Raw genomic sequence first — 25,224 nt, forward strand, 5'->3', positions numbered from 1 at the left:
ATGGCCAGGCCCCTTGGCTGAGAAACAGCCCCACAGCATGATGCTGCCACCACCATGCTTGACTGTAGGGATGGTATTCTTGGGGTCATATGCAGTGCCATCCAGTCTCCAAACGTCACGTGTGTGTGGTTGGCACCAAAGATCTCGATCTTGGTCTCATCAGACCAGAGAACCTTGAACCAATCAGTCTCAGAGTCCTCCAAGTGATCATGAGCAAACTGTAAACGAGCCTTGACATGACGCTTTGAAAGTAAAGGTACCTTACGGGCTCGTCTGGAACGGAGACCATTGCGGCGGAGTACGTTACTTATGGTATTGACTGAAACCAATGTCCCCACTGCCATGAGATCTTCCCGGAGCTCCTTCCTTGTTGTCCTTGGGTTAGCCTTGACTCTTCGGACAAGCCTCGGCACGGGAGGAAACTTTCAAAGGCTGTCCAGGCCGTGGAAGGCTAACAGTAGTTCCATAAGCCTTCCACTTCCGGATGATGCTCCCAACAGTGGAGACAGGTAGGCCCAACTCCTTGGAAAGGGTTTTGTACCCCTTGCCAGCCTTTGACCCTCCACGATCTTGTCTCTGATGGCCTTGGAATGCTCCTTTGTCTTTCCCATGTTGACCATGTATGAGTGCTGTTCACAAGTTTGGGGAGGGTCTTAAATAGTCAGAAAGGGCTGGAAAAAGAGATAATTAATCCAAACATGTGAAGCTCATTGTTCTTTGTGCCTGAACTACTTCTTAATACTTTAGGGGAACCAAGCAGAATTCTGATGGGTTGAGGGGTTGAATAATAAATGACCCTCTGAAAAGACTTTTCACAATTTAAAAAAAAAATAAAAAATAAACAAAGAAATAACTTTCTTTTTTGCTGCAGTACATTTCACACTCCTGCTAAATCTGCAGGGGGTTGAATACTACTTGTAGGCACTGTGTGTGTGTGTGTGTGTGTGTGTGTGTGTGTGTATATATATGTATATATATATATATATATATATATGTATATATATATATATATGTGTATATATATATATATATATATATATATATATATATATATATATATATATATATATATATATATATATATATATATATATATATATATATATATATATATATATATATAGTTATAGTTATAGTGTGTTTTTTTTTTTTTTTTGTATATATTTTTTAACTTCACTTATTTTGTGTTGAAAAATAAAACAGGTCCAGGTTGCTATCGCTGTAATCTTACTGACCTGGAGAGTCATGTTGCCAGGTCCCTTTCACCGCACGATGAACACCATAAAACAAAATACAAAAACCAGTGCAACATAACAATTTTTTTTTTTTTCCTTGTAGTTTTACACACCTTTCTGTATATCATATGGTAAAATGAATTTATAACGACAACTCTTCTATTAACAACCATATTATTTTTTGGGGTGGGCTCGACAAGGAAAGCTAGGAAAAAATTGTGTGGAAAATTCTCAGGTTAAGGGCTTAAGGGAAGCCTGATGGTTGGCTGATGCACTCTGCCCGTGGTTCAGGCGGCATCAGTGATCGGCTACCTTATTGATCCTGGTATACATCAGTGTTTGAGTGTAACTAACATGGCTGCAGGAGCCGGTGTGTGATTTGTGCTGCCTGTGGCTTGGACAGCATGACTCTACCATCAGGTTCTTTCTTAAATGCTGTATGAGCTCCATACGTACACAGCTTTACAGGGTCTTTGTATGCAGCTGAGTTCAGTATGTCATCTCTAAAGGTACCGTCACACTAGACGATATCGCTAGCGATCCGTGACGTTGCAGCGTCCTGGCTAGCGATATCGTCCAGTGTGACAGGCAGCAGCGATCAGGCCCCTGCTGTGATGTCGCTGGTCGGGGAAGAAAGTCCAGAACTTAGTTTCGTCGCTGGATCTCCCGCTGACATCGTCGAATCATTCAGCGATGTCTTCACTGGTAACCAGGGTAAACATTGGGTTACTAAGCACAGGGCCGCGCTTAGTAACCCGATGTTTACCCTGGTTACCATCGTTAAAGTAAAAAAAACAACCACTACATACTTACCTACCGCTGTCTGTCCCCGGCGCTGTGCTTCTCTGCTCTGGCTGTGAGCACAGCGGCCGGAAAGCAGAGCGGTGACGTCACCGCTCTGCTTTCCGGCTGCCCGGCGCTCACAGCCAGTACAGAGAAGCAGAGCGCCGGGGACAGACAGCGGTAGGTAAGTATGTAGTGGTTGTTTTTTTTACTTTAACGATGGTAACCAGGGTAAACATCGGGTTACTAAGCGCGGCCCTGCGCTTAGTAACCCGATGTTTACCCTGGTTACCGGCATCGTTGGTCGCTGGAGAGCTGTCTGTGTGACAGCTCTCCAGCGACCAAACAGCGACGCTGCAGAGATCCGGATCGTTGTCGGTATCGCTGCAGCGTCGCTTAGTGTGACGGTACCTTAAGTATCAAGCTCCTAAGCAAACGCCCCACAGTGACTGTAGGTAGAGGGTTTGGATCACTTTATAAAAGGGTCTATTTAAATCATTGGTGCTTAGCTTTCCAGACAAATTATTCAGCACCAAATTTCAATCTGTTTACACCTTTTTATGGTTTAGTTCATTTATTCATCATTTACTATTGTCATTTCCTTAGCTTCACTTTTTCCGATCTTATTTGTTGGAAATTTGCCCGGAACTTGGCGAGGAGGAGCGGTGTGTTCAAGAGGCTGCCATGGTTATTGAGGTGAACCGGTAAGAAGGCTCCGCTTTACATCTGGTATTCCTTGAACGTCTGCTTTTCCTGTAGAAGACCAACAAGACAATGGATATATATGCAGAACAATTGAGATATATATATATATATTCTCTCAAACTAGATGTATAAAAATTGCCTTTATTTAATGATGTTGGCAGACAGTATGCTACAGAAAAGACATGTGCACATGTCTGAACAAATACTCCAATAAAAAAGAAATATATATTTTGTTCTGATGGCACAAAATGCAGTTGTCAGCCTAAGGGCTCGTTCACACATGCAATGTAATCGGAAGAGTGCAGTCCAATAAATTAAAAAAAAAATTTTTTATATCTATATTTTTATATATAATTTTTTTTTTTTATTTATTGGATTGCACTCTTCCGATTACATTGCATGTGTGAACGAGCCCTTAGGCTGACAACTGCATTTTGTGCCATCAGAACGATGGAAAGCAGGGAAGAACCCATTTTTAAAACACTGGGGGGGGGTGTAGTGCAGCCATTGACCAGGTACCGTGCTGTTTTCCATTATAATTTGAGGCGATGACCTAGTCTAAGGGTACCGTCACACTATAACATTTCGATCGCTACGACGGTACGATTCGTGACGTTCCAGCGATATCGTTACGATATCGCTGTGTCTGACACGCAGCAGCGATCAGGGATCCTGCTGAGAATCGTACGTCGTAGCAGATCGTTTAGAACTTTCTTTCATCGCTGGATCTCCCGCTGTCATCGCTAGATTGGTGTGTGTGACACCGATCTAGCGATCTAGCGATGCGATCCAGCGATGCGTTCGCTTGTAACCAGGGTAAACATCGGGTAACTAAGCGCAGGACCGCGCTTAGTTACCCGATGTTTACCCTGGTTACAAGCGTTAAACTAAAAAAAAAAACAAACAGCACATACTTACATTCTGGTGTCCGTCAGGTCCCTTGCCGTCTGCTTCCCGCACTGTGACTGCCGGCCGTAAAGTGAAAGTGAAAGCACAGCGGCTGTGCTTTCACTTTCACTTTACGGCCGGCAGTCACAGTGCGGGAAGCAGAGACTGCAAGGGACGTGACAGACACCAGAATGTAAGTATGTGCTGTTTTTTTTTTTTTTTTTTAGTTTAACGCATGTAACCAGGGTAAACATCGGGTAACTAAGCGCGGTCCTGCGCTTAGTTACCCGATGTTTACCCTGGTTACCCAGGGACCTCGGTATCGTTGGTCGCTGGAGAGCTGTCTGTGTGACAGCTCCCCAGCGACCACACTACGATTTACCTACGATCACGGCCAGGTCATATCGCTGGCCGTGATCGTAGGTAAATCGTATAGTGTGACGGTACCCTAAGGCTCTGTCCACGTTTCCCGTACCAGTGACTGGGAGTAGAATTACTCAGTCTATTCTCTGTTTTAAAGCACCACTCCACAGTTTTCTTTTTTTGCACTGCTGCTTAAACTAAGTTCCCCACCCCCGTCTTATACTTACCATCTTCATCTGTTTCTGGCACCACTCATGTCTGTCTCCAGCAGGTTGTGACCTGCCAGATTGCTCCAGTGTTTGCAGGAGCACTCTGAAAGTCGCAAGTCTACAAGGGCCTGAATTAAGCTTTCATAGACTTACAGGTGCTTCTCACAAAATTAGAATATCATCAAAAAGCAAATTTTTTTTCAGTTCTTCAATACAAAAAGTGAAACTCCTATATTTGATTCATTACAAACAGTGATCTATTTCAAGTGTTTTCTGTTAATGTTGATGATTGTGGCTTACAGCCAATGAAAAACCAAAAGTCATTATCTCAGTAAATTAGAATACTTCATAATACCAGCTTGAAAAATTATTTTAAAATCTGAAATATATGTTCAGTAAATGCACTAAGTACTTGGCCGAGGCTCCTTTTGCCTCAATTACTGCATCAATGCAGCATGGCATGGAGGCGATCAGCCTGTGGCACTGCTGAGGTGTTATGGAAGCCCAGGTTGCTTTGATAGCAGACTTCAGCTAGTCTGCATTGATGGGTCTGGTGTCTCATCTTCCTCTTAACCCCATAGATAATCTATAGGATATTGTTAAGGTCAGGTGATTTTGCTGGCCAATCAAGCACAGTGATACTGTTTGTAAACCAGGTATTGGTACTTTTGGCAGTGTGGACAGGTGCCAAGTCCTGCTGGAGAATGAAATTTCCATCTCCAAAAAGCTTGTCGGCAGAGGGAAGCATGAAGTGCTCTAAAATTTCCTGGTAGATGGCTGCGCTGACTTTGGTCTTGATAAAACACAGTGGACCTACACCAGCAGATGACATGGCTCCCCAAACCATCACTGATTGTGGAAACTTCACACTAGACCTCAAGCAGCTTGGATTGTGGCCTCTCCACTCTTCCTCCAGACTCTGGGACCTTGATTTCCAAATGAAATGCAAAATTTACTTTCATCTGAAAACACCTTGGGCCACTGAGCAACAGTCCAGTTCTTTTTTTTTTTTTTTTTTCCTTGCCCCAGGTAAGACGCTTATGGCGTTGTCTATTGGTCATGGGCGGCTTGACACAAGGAATGTTACACTTGTAGCCCATGTCCTGGATAAGTCTGTGTATCATGGCTCTTGAAGCAATGACTCCAGCAGTAGTCCACTCCTTGTGAATCTCACCCAATTTTTGAATGGCCTTTTCATAACAATCCTTTCAAGGCTGCGGTTATCCCGGTTGCTTGTGCACCTTTTTCTTTCACACGTTTTCCTTCCACCCAACTTCCCATTAATGTGCTTGGATACAGCACTCTGTGAACAACCAGCTTCTTTAGAAATGACCGTTTGTGGCTTATCCACCTTGTGGAGTGTGTCAGTGACTGCCTTCTGAACATTTGTCAAGTCAGCAGTCTTCCCCATGATTGTGGAACCTACTGAAACGGACTACGGGACCTTTTAAATGCCTAGGAAGCCTTTGCCGGTGTTTTTGTTTATTAGTCTAAGTTACTGAGATAATGACTTTTGGGTTTTCATTGGCTATACGCCTTAATTGTTAACATTAACAGAAATAAACACTTGCAATAGATCACTCTGTAATGACTCTATATAATGAGTTTCACTTTTTGTATTGAAGAACTGAAATAAATTAACTTTTTGATATTCTAATTTTGTGAGAAGCACCTGTACACTGTTACCTTGGGACCATTATTTCTGACTTACTGTCAGAAGTTGTGGTCACAAGATTGGGGACTGACATTGGAGCTGTGGGAAGAGCTGATGGCGGTGGCTGGTAAGTATTGGACTAGGGTTGGGGAACTTGGTTAAGTAGCACCAATCTAGTGATGAAATAAATAAATAAAAAACACTGTAGTGGCCTTTACAATTATCTTCAACGTCCTAAACAACACTGCTGCTGTCTGTCTGCTTGTGGGACAGAGGAATGATAACTGGACAGGCTGTCTGATCTCATGAAGGATTTAATCCTAGTATTGAGGTTAAGGGAAAATGAGGAACTTCTCCAGGGTTCTGATAAGGACTCTCCTGATGGGTCCTACCTTTTTAATTAAGAGGGTATTGCCATCTCAAAGATCCTATCCCAATATGTACTAGATATAATATTAGTACCGTATATACTCGATTATAAGCCGAGGCCCCTAATTTTGCCGCTAAAAAACTGGAAAAACTTAATGACTCGAGTACAAACCTAGGGTGGGAAATGCAGCAGCTACCGGTAAATGTCAAAAATAAAAAGATACCAATAAAAGTAAAATTTAATTGAGACATCAGTAGGTTAAGTGTTTTTGAATATCCATATGGAATCAGGCGCCCCATATAATGCTCCATAAAGGTTGAGTATAAGCCGAGAGGGGCTCTTTCAGCCTAAAAAACGGTCTGCAAATCTCAGCTTATACTCGAGTATATATGGTAATTACTACTGATTAGAAATGTAGTATAGTTCTTCTGATTTCCTGTGTCGCTTACCCCATGTGCAGGGCATTGCAGTAGCTTGGGTATCCATGGTTACAACTACTCATATAGTGACAATTAATGGTTGTAACCATGGATACCCAAGCTACTGCAATGTCCTTCCCATGGGGTATGTGACATAGCGAATTGGAAGAACTATACTACATTTCTAATTTGAGGTATTTGATGATTATTATGAATAATAATATGCCTACTACATATTTGTGATATTATCTTTGACATGCAAATACCTCTTTAAGCAATGACCTACAGTATGTAAGGCTATCTAATTAACCATTTATAAATATGTAACATACTGGAACCACTGTCTTACTTAGCCTTCCAACTTGGCTATATATCTTAGAAGCTAATTTATACATTTCTGAGGGAAGTGTCATATCTAAGGCTATGTTCAGACTAGCGTTGTGCGCCGCTGCGTCGGCAACGCACCGAAAAACGCGGCAAAACGCACGCAAAAACGCTGCGTTTTGCGACGCGTGCGTCGTTTTTTGCCGAAAATCGGACGCAAGAAAAATGCAACTTGTTGCGTTTTCTTGGTCCGACGCTTGCGGCAAAAAAGACGCACGCGTCGCAAAACGCAACAAGCAAAAACGCATGCGTCCCCCATGTTAAACATAGGGGCGCATGACGCGTGCATCGTCGCCCGACGCGGCGCCGACGCAGACTAGCACAACGCTAGTCTGAACGTAGCCTAAAAGATTATAAGGAGCTCGAATGGTTTGTATGGAGAAAAGGGGATTATGGGATAAAGATTACTGTGAGCTTACACTTGCTAAATTCTGCAGACAAGCCGCATTCCATTGTGAGAAAAGCGCTTTACAGATGTTTCTTCCTGAGATCTTCGCAGAAGTTAGGAGTAATTCTATGATAATTGTTTCATATAGTAATGCTTGGGTCATGATGCTATGAAATTAGAAATGTAGAATAAGGATTAGCTTAAACCAAGTGCTCCACAGCATCTCCTAAATCCAGTCTTGGTTCCCATTTATGCCTCCGTGGACAAGCAATGGATGACTCGGTGCTGTAAATAAATACATTGATTTTCAACTTTGGAGAATGGGGTTTTCTTATTTTCAGGGCAGAGAGATTGAAGACTTAAAGGGGTGTTCCCATCTCCAAGATCCTATCCCAATATATAGTCTGTGTAATATTTGCAAATGCTTTCAATTAGAAATGTAGTATCGTTCTTCTGATTTGCTATGTCACTTACCCCATTGCATTGCATTTTCATGGGTATCCATGGTTATCCCAATACAGCAGAAAGGACTAGTAAAACGTAACTTTTAATACTAAAAAGTAAAAAACACATCACCCAAGTGAAAAATAAACCAGAAAAAGGGTTATGTCTCTACCATGTAACGTGATGGTCCATAGAGACTAGTAAGCCCTATAAAGGATAAAAAAGAACTCGACTGCAATAACAGCCCGAATCCGTATTGCTGAGGCAGTGAACATGAAAAAGCTGTGCCACCAGAGCCATATGTGGACACAGCAAATCTCCTGCACTCAGTCACATAAGACCAAAAAAGACAGTCATAGCATGTATTGTAGACAATGCGTGCTGATATTTAATAAATATAGATATAAATAAGGAACGGTCTCATCAATTCCAACGAGGGCAACGGAGCACCGGATAATCCCGTCAGGTAGACATCCAGGATACGAAGGGACGACAGTCCCTATATCAATCCCTATGGGGCTGTCAATAGTCTATCCCCAAAGCTCCTGCCCTTACAAGGGCAGTCCACAACTACCCCTATACATAGGAAGCCCTTCACTCTCCCTTATAAATTCGTCCCTACGCGTTTCGTCCAAGCCAACTCTTCAGGGGACATGCTTGCTTGTAGAGAAGGAGTGCCTAAATACTAAAGAAGAGGGACAAAGTCCTGCCGCCCTCTATGCTGTCCTGCAGAGAGTGAGGCGGAGATAGGGCCTTAATAAAGGAGCCAGGATGTGGAAAAAACATCTACTGACCTACTGGGATGTCTTTTTTATCCTTTATAGGGCTCACTAGTCTCTATGGACCATCACGTTACATGGTAGAGACATAACCCTTTTTCTGGTTTATTTTTCACTTGGGTGATGTGTGTTTTTTACTTTAGTATTAACCCCTTAGTGACAGAGCCAATTTGGTACTTAATGACCGGGCCAATTTTTGCAATTCTGACCACTGTCACTTTATGAGGTTATAACTCTGGAACGCTTCAATGGATCCCGCTGATTCTGAGATTGTTTTTTCGTGACATATTGTATTTCATGTTAGTGGTAACATTTCTTCGATATTACTTGCGATTACTTATGAAAAAAACAGAAATATGGCGCAAATTTTTAAAATTTTGCAATTTTCAAAATTTGTATTTTTATGCCCTTAAATCAGAGAGATATGTCACGAAAAATAGTTAATAAATAACATTTCCCACATGTCTACTTTACATCAGCACAATTTTGGAAACAAAATTTTTTTTTGTTAGGGAGTTATAAGGGTTAAAAGTTGACCAGCAATTTCTCATTTTTACAACACCATTTTTTTTTTTAGGGACCACATCACATTTGAAGTCATTTTGAGGGGTCTATATGATAGACAATAATAAAGTGTGACACCATTCTAAAAACTACACCCCTCAAGGTTCTCAAAACCACATTCAAGAAGTTTATTAACCCTTTACGTGCTTCACAGGAACTGAAACAATGTGGAAGGAAAAAATGAACATTTAACTTTTTTTTGCAAACATCTTAATTCAGAACCATTTTTTTTATTTTCACAAGTATAAAAACAGAAATGTAACCATAAATTTTGTTATGCAATTTCTCCTGAATACGCCAATACCCCATATGTGGGGGTAAACCACTTTTTGGGCGCACCGCAGAACTTAGAAGTGAAGGAGCGCCGTTTGACTTTTTCAATGCAGAATTGGCTGGAATTGAGATCGGACACCATGTCACGTTTAGAGAGACCCTGATGTGCCTAAACAGTGGAAACCCCCCACAAGTGACACCATTTTGGAAACTAGACCCCTTAAGGAACTTATCTAGATGTGTGGTGAGCACTTTGAACCCCCAAGTGCTTCACAGAAGTTTATAATGTAGAGCCGTGAAAATAAAAAATCGCATTTGTTTACACAAAAATGATCTTTTCGCCCACAAATTCTTATTTTCACAAGGGTAACAGGAGAAATTAGACCACAAAAGTTGTTGTGCAATTTCTCCTGAGTACGCTGATACCCAATATGTGGGGGTAAACCACTGTTTGGGTGCACCGCAGAGCTTGGAAGAGAAGGAGTGCCGTTTTACTTTTTCAATGTAGAATTGGCTGGAATTGAGATTGGACGCCATGTCGCGTTTGGAGAGCCCCTGATGTGCCTAAACAGTAGAAATCCCCCACAAGTGACCCCATTTTGGAAACTAGACCCCTTAAGGAACTTATCTAGATGTGTGGTGAGCACTTTGAACCCCCATGTGCTTCACAGAAGTTTATAATGTAGAGCCGTGAAAAAAAAATCGCATTTTTTTTCTACAAAAATGATCTTTTTGCCCACAAATTTTTATTTTCACAAGGGTAACAGGAGAAATTGGACTGCAATAATTGTTGCACAATTTATCCCGAGTACGCTGATGCACCATATGTGGGGGTAAACCACTGTTTGGGCGCACGGCAGAGCTCGGAAGGGAAGGAGCGCCTTTTTGGAATGCAGACTTTGATAGAATGGTCTGTGGGCATTATGTTGCGATTGCAGAGCCCCTGATGTACCTAAACTGTAGTAACCCCCCACAAGTGACCCCATTTTGGAAACTAGACCCCCCAAGGAACTTATCTAGATGTGTGGTTTGAACTTTGCATTATAAACTTCTGTGAAGCACTTGGGCATTCAGAGTCATAAAAAAAAAATATATATATATTTTTCCACAAAAAGGATTTTGTAGCCCCCAAGTTTTTATTTTCACAAGGGTAACAAGAGAAATTGGACCCCAGAAGTTGTCCAATTTATCCCGAGTATGCTGATGCCAAATATGTGGGGGTAACCCACTGTTTGGGCGCACGGCAGAGCTCAGAAGGGAGGGAGCACCATTCACCATTTGACTTTTTGAGCGCAAAATTGGCTGTCGTGTTTGGAGACCCCCTGATGTACCTAAACAGTGGAAACCCCCCAATTCTAGCTCCAACCCTAACCCCAACACACCCCTAACCCTAATCCCAACCCGATCCATAATCCTAATCACTAACCCTAACAATAATCCCAACCCTTACCCCAAAACAACCCTAATGTCAACCCTAACCATAACCCTAATCAAAACCCTAAATCCAACACACCCCTAATCCTAATCTCAACACTAACCTCAAACCTAACCCTAATCCCAATACACCCCTAATCACAACCCTAACCTTAACCCTAATCCCAAACCTAACCCTAATCCCAAGCGTAACCCTAATGCCAACCCTAACCCTAATACCAACCCTAATCCAAACCCTAACCCTAATCCCAACTCTAACCCTAACTTTAGCCCCAACCCTAACCCTAGCTCTAAGGCTACTTTCACACTTGCGTCGTTTGGCATCCGTCGCAATCCGTCATTATGGACAAGAAACGGATCCTGCAAATGTGCCCGCAGGATGCGTTTTTTGCCCATAGACTTGTATTGCCGACGGATCGTGACGGATGGCCACACGTCGCGTCCGTAGTGCACTGGATCAGTGTTTTGGCGGACCGTCAGCACAAAAAAACGTTCAATGTAACTTTTTTTGTACGTCGCATCCGCCATTTCTGACCGCGCATGCGTGGCCGTAACTCCGCCAGCTCCTCCCCAGGACATAGATTGGGCAGCGGATGCGTTGAAAAACTACATCCGCTGCCCACGTTGTGCACAATTTTCACAACGTGCGTCTGTATGTCGATCCGATGCATTGCGACGGCCCCGTACCGACGTAAGTGTGAAAGAAGCCTAACCCTAAATTTAGCGCCAACCCTAACTTTAAATTTAGCCCCAACCCTAACCCTAAATTTAACCCTAGCCCTAACCCTAGCCCTAACCCTACCCCTAACCCTAATTTTAGCCCCAACTGCTCTTCTCCTGCCGGCCGGCAGATGGAGACAGATGGCGGGCGCACTGCACATGCGCCCGCCATTTTCTTTTGCCCAGAAGATGCCGGCGGCCAGGAGGAGCAGCAGGAGGATCCAGGGACACAGGTGAGTATGCTAGGGTCCCTGAATCCCCCTATTTCTCTGTCCTCTGATGTGCGATCACATCAGAGGACAGAGAATTACACTTAGCTTTTTTTTTTTTTTTTTGCGGTCGCAGGTAAACAGTTAATTACCGGCGATCGCAAAGCAGGGGTCGCTAAAACCGACCCCCGATCATGCTCTTTGGGGTCTCGGCTACCCCCGGCAGCCGAGACCCCAAAGATTCTCGCGGGGCCGGCCGGCGGGCGCACTGCGCATGCGCCTGCCATTTTCAAGATGGCGGCGCCCACCGGGAGCCACGAGGAGCATCGGGGGAGATAGGTAAGTATTGGGGGGCTACCTGGGACCCCTTTTCTCTATCCTCCGATGTGCGAACACATCGGAGGATAGTGAAATTTAAAAAGAGATCGCGGTTTTTTTTTTTTGGTTTTTTTTTTTCGATCGCCGGTAAACGGTTAATTACCGGCGATCGCAAATGCGGGGTGGGTTAAAAAAAACCCTGAATCATGTTCTCTGGGGTCTCGGCTACCCCCGGCAGCCGAGACCCCGGAGAAAATCAGACTCTGGGGGGCGCTATTTACTTTTTCCACAGCGCCGTTAATTAACGGCGCTGTGGTTTAAGTACCCTTAGCGGCCGCCGTTAAAAGGCGTATCGGCGGTCGCTAAGGGGTTAAAAGTTACTTTTTACTAGTCCTTTCTGTTTTATTGGGATTATTGTTTACAGGATTATTTATGATTGTATTTATTACACAGATTTTGCTTTATTAGTATCCATGGTTATGAGTAGTGATGAGCGAGTGTACTCATTGCTCGGGTGATCTCCGAGTATTTGTTAGTGTTCGGAGATTGTTTTAATCGCCGCAGCTGAATGATTTACATCTATTAGCCTGGCTGAGTACATGTGGGGGTTGCCTGGTTGCTAGGGAAGCCTCACATGTAATCAAGCAGGCTAGTAGACGCAAATCATCCATCTGCAGCAAGGAAAACTAAATCTCCGAGCAGCCATAAAGACTCAGGAGACCACCCGAGCGTGCTCAGGAAAACCCGAGCAACGAGTACACTCGCTCATCACTAGTTATGAGCACTAACAGCTTGCTAAGTAACTCATTATGAGTGCTTGTAACCATGGATACCTAAGCTACTGCCCTGCACATGGGGCGAGCAACATAGCAAACCATAAGAACTATGCTACATTTCTAATTGGATGCATTTGCTAATATTATTACTACATATTGAGATAGGATCTTGGAGATGGAAATACCCCGTTAAGTCTCAAAACATTTACATTGTATCTGATCAGAATAATCTGAGCGGTTTTCTCGGATGTGGAGAAATCGGTTGTGCTGCCCTACTCTGACTGTTACTGGGTTACTAGGAATCACTCCAACACTTCAGTTCCCATAAGTGATGGAGTCCGTTTGTCTTTTAGTGTCCGGTATTTTAACTTGTTTTTATTTCTTCTAGATTTGCTTTGGCTTCACATTTCTTTTGGGGTCTTTGGTCAATTTTACAGGCAAAGATGTCCACTATTGAGTTTGGATACCTGGTGAGTATGCATTCATGTCTTTAGGGAAGAATGAACACATTATTTATAAGCTGGGAGAAAACTTACTGATCACTAAGGATCTCTAACCACTTGGACCCCACCGATCCCAATAATAGGGCTCGAATTGGTAGAGCTTCAATACCTCATTGCTATTTTTCACTCCAAGAGAAAGGTCCCGAGAAGGAATCTGTTCTGTGAAGTCCATTCACCAGTTGTTTCGCCCTAGGCCCTGGTCACACTGCCTTTTTCCAATGCTTTCCCCGAAACAGGATTTAGACAAACCCCCAGTAGGGCGATAGAATGTAATGACGGAGGTGGAGGTCCAATGAAATGGTATCTGTGTTTCTCCTTCGCCTCATTGGGGGACACAGCCCGTGGGGTGTATGCTGCTGCCAATAGGAGGCTGACACTAAGTGATACAAAAAAAAGTTCTCTCCTCCCCTGCAGTATACACCCTCCTGCTGGCTCTCAGCTAACCAGTTCTTGCTTAGTGTCTGTAGGAGGCACATGGGTCTGTTTCAGACCCCAACGTTTTTATTTTATTGTTTATTTTTCTGTAAATTTTTATTTTTTAACCCCTTTCTGCCATTAGACGTACTATTGCGTCCATGTGGGGTGGGCTTTACTTCCCAAGGACGCAATAGTACGTCATATGCGATCGGCAGCGCTCACGGGGGGAGCGCCGCCGATCGCGGCCGGGTGTCAGCTGTTTATCGCAGCTGACATCCGGCACTATGTGCCAGGAGTGGTCACGGACCGCCCCCGGCACATTAACCCCTGGCACACCGCGATCAAAGATGATCGCGATGTGCCGGCGGTGCAGGGAAGCACCTCGCAGGGAGGGGGCTCCCTGCGGGCTTCCCTGAGACCCCCGCAGCAACGCGATGTGATCGCGTTGCTGCGAGGGTCTCACCTCCCTCCCTGCTCCCTCCAGCCCCGGATCCAAGATGGCCGCGGATCCGGGTCCTGCAGGGAGGGAGGTGGCTTCACAGAGCCTGCTCAGAGCAGGCACTGTGAAGGCTGCAGCGCTGCATGTCAGATCAGTGATCTGACAGAGTGCTGTGCAAACTGTCAGATCACTGATCTGTGATGTCCCCCCCTGGGACAAAGTAAAAAAGTAAAAAAAAAAAATTTCAAATGTGTAAAAAAAAAAATAAAAAAAAATATTCCAAAATAATGAAAAAAAAAAAAAATATTATTCCCATAAATACATTTCTTTATCTAAATAAAAAAAAAAAAACAATAAAAGTACACATATTTAGTATCGCCGCGTCCGTAACGGCCCGACCTATAAAACTGGCCCACTAGTTAACCTCTTCAGTAAACACCGTAAGAAAAAAAAAAAAAAAAAAAAACGAGGCAAAAAACAACGCTTTATCATACCGCCGAACAAAAAGTGGAATAACACGCGATCAAAAAGACAGATATAAATAACCATGGTACCGCTGAAAGCGTCATATTGTCCCGCAAAAAACTAGCCGCCATACAGCATCATCAGCAAAAAATAAAAAAGTTATAGTCCTGAGAATAAAGCGATGCAAAAATAATTATTTTTTCTATAAAATAGTTTTTATCGTATAAAAGCGCCAAAACATAAAAAAACGATATAAATGAGGTGTCGCTGTAATCGTACTGACCCGAAGAATAAAACTGCTTCATCAATTTTACCAAACGCGGAACGGTATAAACGCCTCCCCCAAAAGAAATTCATGAATAGCTGGTTTTTGGTCATTCTGCCTCACAAAAATCGGAATAAAAAGCGATCAAAAAATGTCACGTGCCCGAAAATGTTACCAATAAAAACATCAACTCGTCCCGCAAAAAACAAGACCTCACATGACTCTGTGGACCAAAATATAGAAAAATTATAGCTCTCAAAATGTGGTAACGCAAAAAATATTTTTTGCAATAAAAAGCGTCTTTCAGTGTGTGACGGCTGCCAATCATAAAAATCCGCTAAAAAACCCGCTATAAAAGTAAATCAAACCCCCCTTCATCACCCCCTTAGTTAGGGAAAAATTAAAAAAATGTATTTATTTCCATTTTCCCATTAGGGTTAGGGCTAGGGCTAGGGTTAGGGCTAGGGTTAGGGCTAGGGTTAGGGCTAGGGTTAGGGCTAGGGTTAGGGCTAGGGTTAGGGTTAGGGCTAGGGTTAGGATTAGGGTTAGGGCTAGGGTTAGGGCTAGGGCTACAGTTTGGGTTGGGGCTAAAGTTAGTTAGGGTTTAGATTACATTTACGGTTGGGAATAGGGTTGGGATTAGGGTTAGGGGTGTGTCAGGGTTAGAGGTGTGGTTAGGGTTACTGTTGGGATTAGGGTTAGGGATGTGTTTGGATTAGGGTTTCAGTTATAATTGGGGGGTTTCCACTGTTTAGGCACATGAGGGGCTCTCCAAACGCGACATGGCGTCCGATCTCAATTCCAGCCAATTCTGCGTTGAAAAAGTAAAACAGTGCTTCTTCCCTTCCGAGCTCTCCCGTGTGCCCAAACAGGGGTTTACCCCAACATATGGGGTATCGGCGTACTCAGGACAAATAGGACAACAACTTTTGGGGTCCAATTTCTCCTGCTACCCTTGGGAAAATACAAAACTCGGGGCTAAAACATATTTTTTGTGGGAAAAATAAAGATTTTTTATTTTCACGGCTCTGCGTTATAAACTGTAGTGAAACACTTGGGGGTTCAAAGTTCTCACAACACATCTAGATTAGTTCCCTGGGGGGTCTAGTTTCCAATATGGGGTCACTTGTGGGGGGTTTCTACTGTTTAGGTACATTAGGGGTTCTGCAAACGCAATGTGACGTCTGCAGACCATTCCATCTAAGTCTGCATTCCAAATGGCGCTCCTTCCCTTCCGAGCCCTCCCATGCGCCCAAACAGTGGTTCCCCCCCACATATGGGGTATCAGCGCACTCAGGACAAATTGGACAACAAATTGTGGGGTCGAATTTCTCCTGTTACCCTCGGGAAAATACAAAACTGGGGGCTAAAAAATAATCTTTGTGGGAAAAAATTTTTGTTTTATTTTTACGGCTCTCCATTATAAACTTCTGTGAAGCCCTTGGTGGGTCAAAGCGCTCAGCACACATCTAGATAAGTTTCTAAGGGGGTCTACTTTCCAAAATGGTGTCACTTGTGGGGGGTTTCTACTGTTTAGGTACATTAGGGGCTCTGCAAACGCAATGTGACACCTGCAGACCATTCCATCTAAGTCTGCATTCAAATGGCACTCCTTCCCTTCTGAGCCCTCCCATGTGCCCAAACAGTGGTTCCCCCCACATATGGTGTATCATCGCACTCAGGACAAATTGGGCAACAAATTTTGGGGTCCAATTTCTCCTGTTACCCTCAGGAAAATACAAAACTGGGGGCTAAAAAAATAATTTTTGTGGGAAAAAAATTTTGTTTTATTTTTACGGCTCTGCATTATAAACTTCTGTGAAGCACTTGGTGGGTCAAAGTGCTCACCACACCTCTAGATAAGTTCCTTAGGGGGTCTACTTTCCAAAATGGTGTCACTTGTGGGGGGTTTCTACTGTTTAGGTACATTAGGGGCTCTGCAAACGCAATGTGACACCTGCAGACCATTCCATCTAAGTCTGCATTCAAATGGCACTCCTTCCCTTCCGAGCTCTCCCATCCGCCCAAACAGTGGTTTACCCCCACATATGGGCTATCAGCGTACTCAGGACAAATTGTACAACAACTTTTGGGGTCCAATTTCTTCTCTTACCCTTGGGAAAATAAAAAATTGGGGGCGAAAAGATAATTTTTGTGAAAAAATATGATTTTTTATTTTTACGGTTCTACATTATAAACTTCTGTGAAGCACTTGTTGGGTCAAAGTGCTCACCACACCTCTAGATAAGCTCCTTAGGGGGTCTACTTTTCAAAATGGTGTCACTTGTGGGGGGTTTCAATGTTTAGCCACATCAGGGGCTCTCCAAACGAAACATGGCGTCCCATCTCAATTCCAGTCAATTTTGCATTGAAAAGTCAAATGGCACTCCTTTCCTTCCGAGCTCTGCCATGCGCCCAAACTGTGGTTTACCCCCACATGTGGGGTATTGGCATACTCAGGACAAATTGTACAACAATGTTTGGGGTCCATTTTCTCCTGTTGCCCTTGATAAAATAAAACAAATTAGAGCTGAATTAAATTTTTTGTGAAAAAAAGTTAAATGTTCATTTTTATTTAAACATTCAAAAAATTCCTGTGAAGCACCAGAAGGGTTAATAAACTTCTTGAATATGGTTTTGAGCACCTTGAGGGGTGTAGTTTTTAGAATGGTGTCACACTTGGGTATTTTCTATCATATAGACCCCTCAAAATGACTTCAAATGAGATGTGGTCCCTAAAATAAAATGGTGTTGTAGAAATGAGAAATTGCTGGTCGACTTTTAACCCTTATAACTCCCTAACAAAAAAAAATTTTGGTTCCAAAATTGTGCTGATGTAAAGTAGACATGTGGGAAATGTTACTTATTAAGTATTTTGTGTGACATATCTCTGTGATTTAATTGCATAAAAATTCAAAGTTGGAAAATTGCGAAATTTTCATAATTTTCGCCAAATTTCCGTTTTTTTCACAAATAAACGCAGGTACTATCAAATAATTTTTACCATTGTCATGAAGTACAATATGTCATGAGAAAACAATGTCAGAATCACCAGGATCCATTGAAGCGTTCCAGAGTTATAACCTCATAAAGGGACAGTGGTCAGAATTGTAAAAATTGGCCCGGTCATTAACGTGCAAACCACCCTTGGGGGTAAAGGGGTTAATTAACGGAGTGAAGGGGGCGACGGTTCCTTTCAAGGTTCCGATCTCCCCAGAACCATCAACAGACGAGCACGGCGAGTATACCTCCCCGTACCCTTTCCTGTGACGTGGGAAGCCATGCCTGAGCTCACTTCAGGGGCGACTGTTCCTTTCATGGTCCCAATCTCCCCACACCAGCAGCAGGCGACCACATGGAGTGTCGCCTCCATGTATCCTCTCCTGGAGCCAGGCCTAATGCCGGACAACTGGCCCTGTCCACCCGGGGACTGAACTCCGTGGCTGTACAGAGGCCCCTCTCTATGGCGTCCGAGCAGCCCCCACTGTCCCACCACTGTGAAAGCGGATGGCACAAAGAGGCGGACGGTTCCTCTCCACCTCCCTAACAAACGGATGGTGGATTGAGGTTTATCCCTGCACCGTCCACGCTGCACAGAACAGCGCTGAAACCCACATCTGCGGCGGCTCCATGCCGGGACGTGCACCAATGGTGAGTGGATCCATCTTCAGTGGGATATCCACATGCTGACAGGCAGCCTCAGCCACTTCCCTGTGGCCCACCTCTCTGAGGTAACGCTCTGGATGGCTGCAAAAAATTTTGTCCCCGGCTTCGGCCGATTTGTAGGCCGCATCCTGGAAGTCTTGCCTGGAACGACCCACTGGTGACGTCCGCCGACTACAGAAATTTAGGCCCCGGCTTAGGCCTATTCAACATCGTGTCTGTGGCTCCGCCCCCCGTATTGGCGCTTCTCGCTCTCTGCGAGATTTTATCAACTCTGCAGCTCCCGGTGGCCATCTTGGTCCACCCGGCCAGCTCACACTGGGGTGACAGTATTTTTGCATTAAAGGGGCACATCGACTCTACATCAGTCCCTGGTCTTAAAGGTGCACGACCAGTATTCTCTGGTCTTAAAGGTGCATGACCAGTATTCCCTGGTCTTAAAGGCGCATGACCAGTATTCCCTGGTCTTAAAGGTGCATGACCAGTATTCCCTGGTCTTAAAGGTGCATGACCAGTATTCCCTGGTCTTAAAGTTGCATGACCAGTATTCCCTGGTCTTAAAGGCGCTTGATCAGTCCGGGGAGCCCTCCGCCGCCGACCCCAGCTTTATCCTCTAGTTCCCCTCAGTGGACTTCTTCACTGACCAATCCATGGTTCTCTGACCAAGAGATTGAATCCCTCTGTGTACCCTTGTGTTTGGAGTGCTCGCAGGACCAATATACATGGTCCCTATCCTACATGGGAGCCGTCGGCTAGCAGGGGCCGCAAGTATTCTAGAAACGTGCAGGCATCTAGAAACATACAGGCATCTAGAAAACGGAAGTTTTTCGTTTCCTGCTCCCTCACCAATGATTTGATGACAACAAGGCTCTGAATATGGATTGGATATTGCCTGAGCTTGCCAGAGCTTCAGAGACTAAACTCCCTCGAGAGCATTTGCCATTCAGTTCGGATAAGCGATTCTCTGGACAGAAGCCTCTACGTGGGATGCCATGCCTGGCCTGTTTTTTAAGGGCGACGGGTCCTTTAAAGGGCACCGATCTCCCCACACCATCAACAGACGAGCACACGGAGTGTCGTCTCCATGTTTCCTCTTCTGCATCCAGGCCTAACGCCAGACAACCGTTCCTGTCCACCTGGAGACCTGAACTCTGTGGACATATAGAGGCACCCTTTTTGGCGTACGAGCTCCCCCCTCTGCATCACCACTATTTAGTGGATGATGCAAGAAGGCGGACAATTCCTCTCCACTTCCCTGTTAAGAGGTTGACGGATCGAGGGTTCCTAATTTTTATCTCTGCACCGTGAAAAGAGGAGATGGCAAGAGACTATGACCTGCTGGATGCAGCCGCACATTCTGCCACGGGGCAGATTAACCGGGTAGAATCTCCTGTGGTATACCTACCAGTATCCCTACCTGATGGGTCATCAATTAAAAAAACCACAGACTGTCAGATAGCAAATCTGGTTCGTTCCGTCTTGCGGCTTCGGGTCCAGCGCTCTATCCTCCCTAGCGGCCGCATGGATTGCTAGAGCAATGGTCTCCTGGCTGGAGACCTTAACTACCTTGATTCACACCAGCAACAACTGGCCAATCAAATCCTTTGAGCGGGAGACTGACAAAGGATTGTATAAGGATTGTCCAGCACAGTCTAGATCTAAGGGATCTTGGTTCCAAACAGGAGAACGAAAAGTAAGATCGACCCTGGATCTCAAACTTCTAACAACCTTTTACATGGTCCTCCTTCTTTGGATGGAGTTCCTCCGCTCAGCCATTACTTCAACAGAAAAAGGTGCAGTTTCCGGCATCCATCGACATTCGGGTTGCTTGCCCTCTGCAAAAATTCCTTCGCCTTTCCATTCATCAGCAGCATTTTCAAGTCACAACCTTGTCCTTCGGCCTTGCTTCCGCACCCAGAGTGTTCGCTCGGGTCATGGCGGATGTCATGTTTCTCTTGCACTCTAGAGGCGTGCTCGTCCTGCCCTGTTTGGTCTGTCTAGCCGCCCTTCCAGGACTACGCTGAGTCGTCTATATCTCTTGCGATACCTTCTCTCCTGGGCTGGCAGCTACACTTAGACAAGTTCTCCTCATTTCCAGCCCAGCAGATATCCTTTTTGAGGATGATCCTGCACACTTCTAGAAGGATGGTAATGCTTCCTTGAGACAAGGTCCTGGCCCTTCAACAGGGAGCTCGCGCAAGGAGAGTTCTGAGGACTTGATTACTCACCCCCTCATTTCATTCGATTTGCTAAGAGAGTTCTGAGGAAAAATGGTGACAATGGAAGCGGTTTCCTTCGCTCCGCTCGTTTTCAGCAAGTCAAACAGACTTTCAGACAATAGTCTCTGAGCTCCTTCATCCAGGGCCTTTCTCCCGGTTCAATGGTTATTAGTAACTACCAATGCCAGTCTTCTTCTCCCCATCATTGTTCTGGAGATCCGAACGGTAGTCTTACAGCAGGTCCACTGCCTTCTGGCGGGTCACCCTATCCGAATTCAATTGGATAATGCCACGGCGGTGCCTTACGTCAGTCCATCTAGCAGGTACCCACGGTCAGGCGTCATGACCGAGGTACCTCACTTTCTCTGATGGGCCGAAGTCTATTATTTGGTGATCTCGGCAGTATATATCCCAGAAGTAGAACTCTGAACGGCAAACAAATTCAGCCGTCAGGGTTCCGCCTCAAGTCAGTGGGAACTTCACCCCGAAGTCTTCCATCAGATCTGTCCTTACTGGAGCTCTCCAGTTGTAGGTGGGATGACATCCAGACTGAAGGCCAATGTACTCGGATCTCGAGGCCGAACCACGAACTCAAGAGACATCGCTCTCCATGCTCTGGTTTGCCGTGGTACCAGTTTCCATAACTCCCCTTCCACTGCTTCCGAAAGCCTTTCGGAAGCAGAAAGGGGCCCCAGTGATCCTCAGAGATCCGCACTGACCACGTCCGTTTTTTGTTTGCGGAGCTAGTATCTTCTCGCCTTATCGCAGCACAACTGCAAGTAGGGACTTTCTCACAGGGAGTTTTCACACGTAGTTCTTCCCTATCGCATACCGTTAGATCATTGGGACCTTATTATTCCTAGGAGCCTTACAGTAGGCTCCTTTTTCATCCGGGCAGACTTTACTATCAGGGAAAGTCGTCCCGTTCTCCTCTGCGATATTCTCACTCTGACGAGTCTTCGGAGCTAGCTTCTCTGCTCTTTCAGACTTTTTTCCCTTATTACCTTCAAGGCAAGGTTGTCCTCAGGCCATCTCCATCCCTTGTTACCAAGGTGGTACTGTATTACCACTTTTATGAGGGCATAGTTCTTCCCTCATCTCTTTTGGCTCCAGTCCACAAAATGGAATAAGATCCCCCATATTCTGGACGAAGTGAGTGCTCTGAGTAGGTATGTCTTGAGGACGGCATCCTTCTGAAGGTTGGACGTTTTTATTTGGGCTTCCTGACGGTAGAGGAAGGCTTCCTGACATTTTCAGGAAGGGTTTAGCTGTTTCATCGACCATGATAACATGGTGAATTCTTTTCACCATCCAGGAGTTATTCCGTGCTAGATGTCAGCCTATTATTATTATTATTATTATTATTATTATTATTATTATTATTATTTATTTTTATAGCGCCATTTATTCCATGGCGCTTTACATGTGAGGAGGGGTATACATAAAAACAAGTACAATAATCTTAAACAATACAAGTCATAACTGGTACAGGAGGAATGAGGACCCTGCCCGCGAAGGCTCACAATCTACAAGCCTGTCTATCAAGGGTTCTAGGCACCAGGCGTCAGCAAGGCACGCCTGCAAGCTTGCGGATTCGTCCAGTCCGCATGCATTCTTGAAGCACTATAATTCCCACACTTCCACAGATGTGAGTCTGGGCAGGCGGACTCTGCAGGCCGCGGTGGCGCACTTGTAAGTAGCGGTTACACAGGGCCTGATCTATTGTTGTCCCCACCCAGGGACTGCTTTGGGACGTCCCACGGTCTGTGTCCCCCAATGAGGCGAAGGAGAAATAGGGATTTTTGTGTACTCACCGTAAAATCCTTTTCTCTGAGCCATTCATTGGGGGACACAGCTCCCACCCTGTTATTAGCTTATGCTTGTTTTTTAGAATATGACATGCTATACACTCATATATTGTTATTGATCTCCTACTGCTTTTTCACCGAACTGGTTAGCTGAAAGCCAGCAGGAGGGTGTATACTGCAGGGGAGGAGCTAACTTTTTTTGTATCACTTAGTGTCAGCCTCCTATTGGCAGCAGCATACACCCACGGTCTGTGTCCCCCAATGAATGGCTCGGAGAAAAGGATTTTACGGTGAGTACACAAAAATCCCTATTTTAAAACTGAGTCAACATTAACTTCGTTTGTGTCATCACATCCTTATGGCCCCATGAGAGGTTTATCTGAATCCCGATATTAGGGGGATTTAGGCCGAAGCCCGCTGCCCCATTTACATATATTGTGAAACCAATTAGCGATTGCTTGTAAGAAGTCAGTCTTGTACGCCGTGTTACCTTAGGTTTCATCTTTGTTGTATGACCTCTTTAATCCAAGATCTGTCCTGTATTGGCAGTACAAGGGGCATATGCAGGCTCTTACTTTCTATTTTAGTGAATCTGCTCAGAAATGATATTGTTTTGCAGTATTGCTAATACTGTCATTATGGAGCAGCAGCCTATCGTATGGAGAATTAAAGGGGTATTCCCATCTCCAAGATCCCATTCCCATATGTAGTGGGTATAATATTAGGACATCTGAAGAACTATACTAAATTGGAGGAATTTCCTATGTCGCTTATCTTGTGTAGGGCATAGCAGTAGGTTAGGTGTCCATGGTAATGACCACTCATATAGTGACAGACAGCTCTTAGTAGTTGTAACCATGGACACCTAAGCTACTGCAATGCCCTGCATATGAGGTAAGAGACATGGCGAATCTGAAGAACTATACTAAATATTGGAGGTATCTGCTAATATTATTATTATTATTAAAACAGTCTTACTTTCTTCCTTAATAAATTGTAAAACCTCAATGCTCAAGAAACAATCTATTCAAAAGAATCCACTTCTGACGCGTTTTTTGGCCATCTGTCCATATTTGTAGTCCTTTTTTATTTTATTGTAAAAATTGGGTCATATCCAAACATGTTTACCTATGCATTTCCCCCACATTGGCTTCTGCTAGTTTAATTTAATAAACTCCGCGTTTCTGACTGCTGCAGCCAATCACTGGGCTCAGGGACGTGTGCCTGGAACATCAGGTGTGTTGTAGTCGTGACCTCACTGCTGCAGTCTGTCAGTAAGACACGGGCCCTGTATCTGGGGAAGGTGAAGAACACTGGAGTTCACCATTTTAACCTAGTGGAAGCCATTGGGGAGGCAGGAGCTATTACCAGACACAGCCTTCTTTACTGATTCCAACTATATACCAGACGGGCAATCATTTAGGGGACTTGAAGAGGCATTTGTAAATTGATGCAGCATATTTCTAAGTCTATGTATGGGAAATTAAACATTGATAAAGGGCACGGGTCCTAAATGTAATTTTTTTCCTTATTGCATTCTAGGGTGCACAAAATTAGTACTGTATGACTGTTCTTTAAAAGGGAGTGTAATAAAACCACTTAAAGGGGTTGTCAACTACTAGTAAAACACCTTGTCATACCCCACGCTTCTCCCAGATAAAATAATAAAACACCTATACTCCCCTCACATGCCGCTTCTGTTCACGGGGTGTCGGCACTTGCTCTCCCCGGGGCTTCGATGCGGCTGTATGACACGTGATGCCTGGTGTCCAATCAGCTCTGGTGTCACTGTCCCCGCCTTCCTACGTATTGAACATGAAGAGGAAGTGCGGGATCAGCTGCAGCCTGGACTTCCTCTTCAATGTTTAATTTGTCCGAAGGTGTGGACAGTGACACAAGTGCTGATTGGGTGTCGGGGACACGTGTCACAACACCCCACAGGATCACTGGGTAGAAGCGAGTCCCGACAGCATGGGAACGGCCCGGCACGGGAGGTGAGTATAAGCTTTTTTTTTATCGAGGCTAAGAACGAGACGACTTCTTTAAAGGGGTTTGTAGGGAACTTGACCCTTAAAAAAATCATATCTGTAATTTAGAGTTTAGTGGTTGGGTAGCCAGAAAAAAAGTCACATGCAAATTAGGGGGCTTTCATTTTTATAGGGGCAAAGTTCTATACATACCTTCTTTTTTTAAAGAGGTTTCAACAGCGTTTAGGGGCTGATGAAGTCCCTTTTTAAAGCGGTTGCCTCAAGTTCTTGGTGGTTAAAATTTCAACATGCTTGCAACTAAGCAACTTGTTAGGCTATGTTCACACGTTCCTGATTTCCCTCCTTTTTTTTCAGGACTAAAAACCTCAGCTCTTGGCAGAAAGCGCAGGTCCTTTTTTTGGTACTTTTTTGGTGCGTTTTTTGATGCGTTTTCTGATGCGTTTTTTTATGCAGTTTTCTATGCAGAGTCTGTGTGTTTTCTAGGAAGTTTTTTAGGGTTAAAATGGCTGAAAATACCCTTCCCCTAACCCTACCCCTAACCC

At 44.4% G+C, this 25,224-nt stretch overlaps 1 protein-coding gene across 1 annotated transcript in view; it reads left to right on the top strand.

Annotated features, from left to right (window-relative positions):
• Positions 1-25,224, top strand: part of CHKB (choline kinase beta) — an 81,684-nt gene that overhangs the window by 42,266 nt on the left and 14,194 nt on the right. Inside the window, exons 9-10 of the mRNA XM_069765499.1 lie at positions 2,625-2,722; positions 13,304-13,385. Of these exons, the coding sequence (XP_069621600.1) occupies positions 2,625-2,722; positions 13,304-13,385 (180 nt within the window). The remainder of the gene's footprint in view (positions 1-2,624; positions 2,723-13,303; positions 13,386-25,224) is intronic.

This window comes from Ranitomeya imitator, chromosome 4 (assembly GCF_032444005.1).
Source record: "Ranitomeya imitator isolate aRanImi1 chromosome 4, aRanImi1.pri, whole genome shotgun sequence".
Taxonomy (NCBI): domain Eukaryota; kingdom Metazoa; phylum Chordata; class Amphibia; order Anura; family Dendrobatidae; genus Ranitomeya; species Ranitomeya imitator.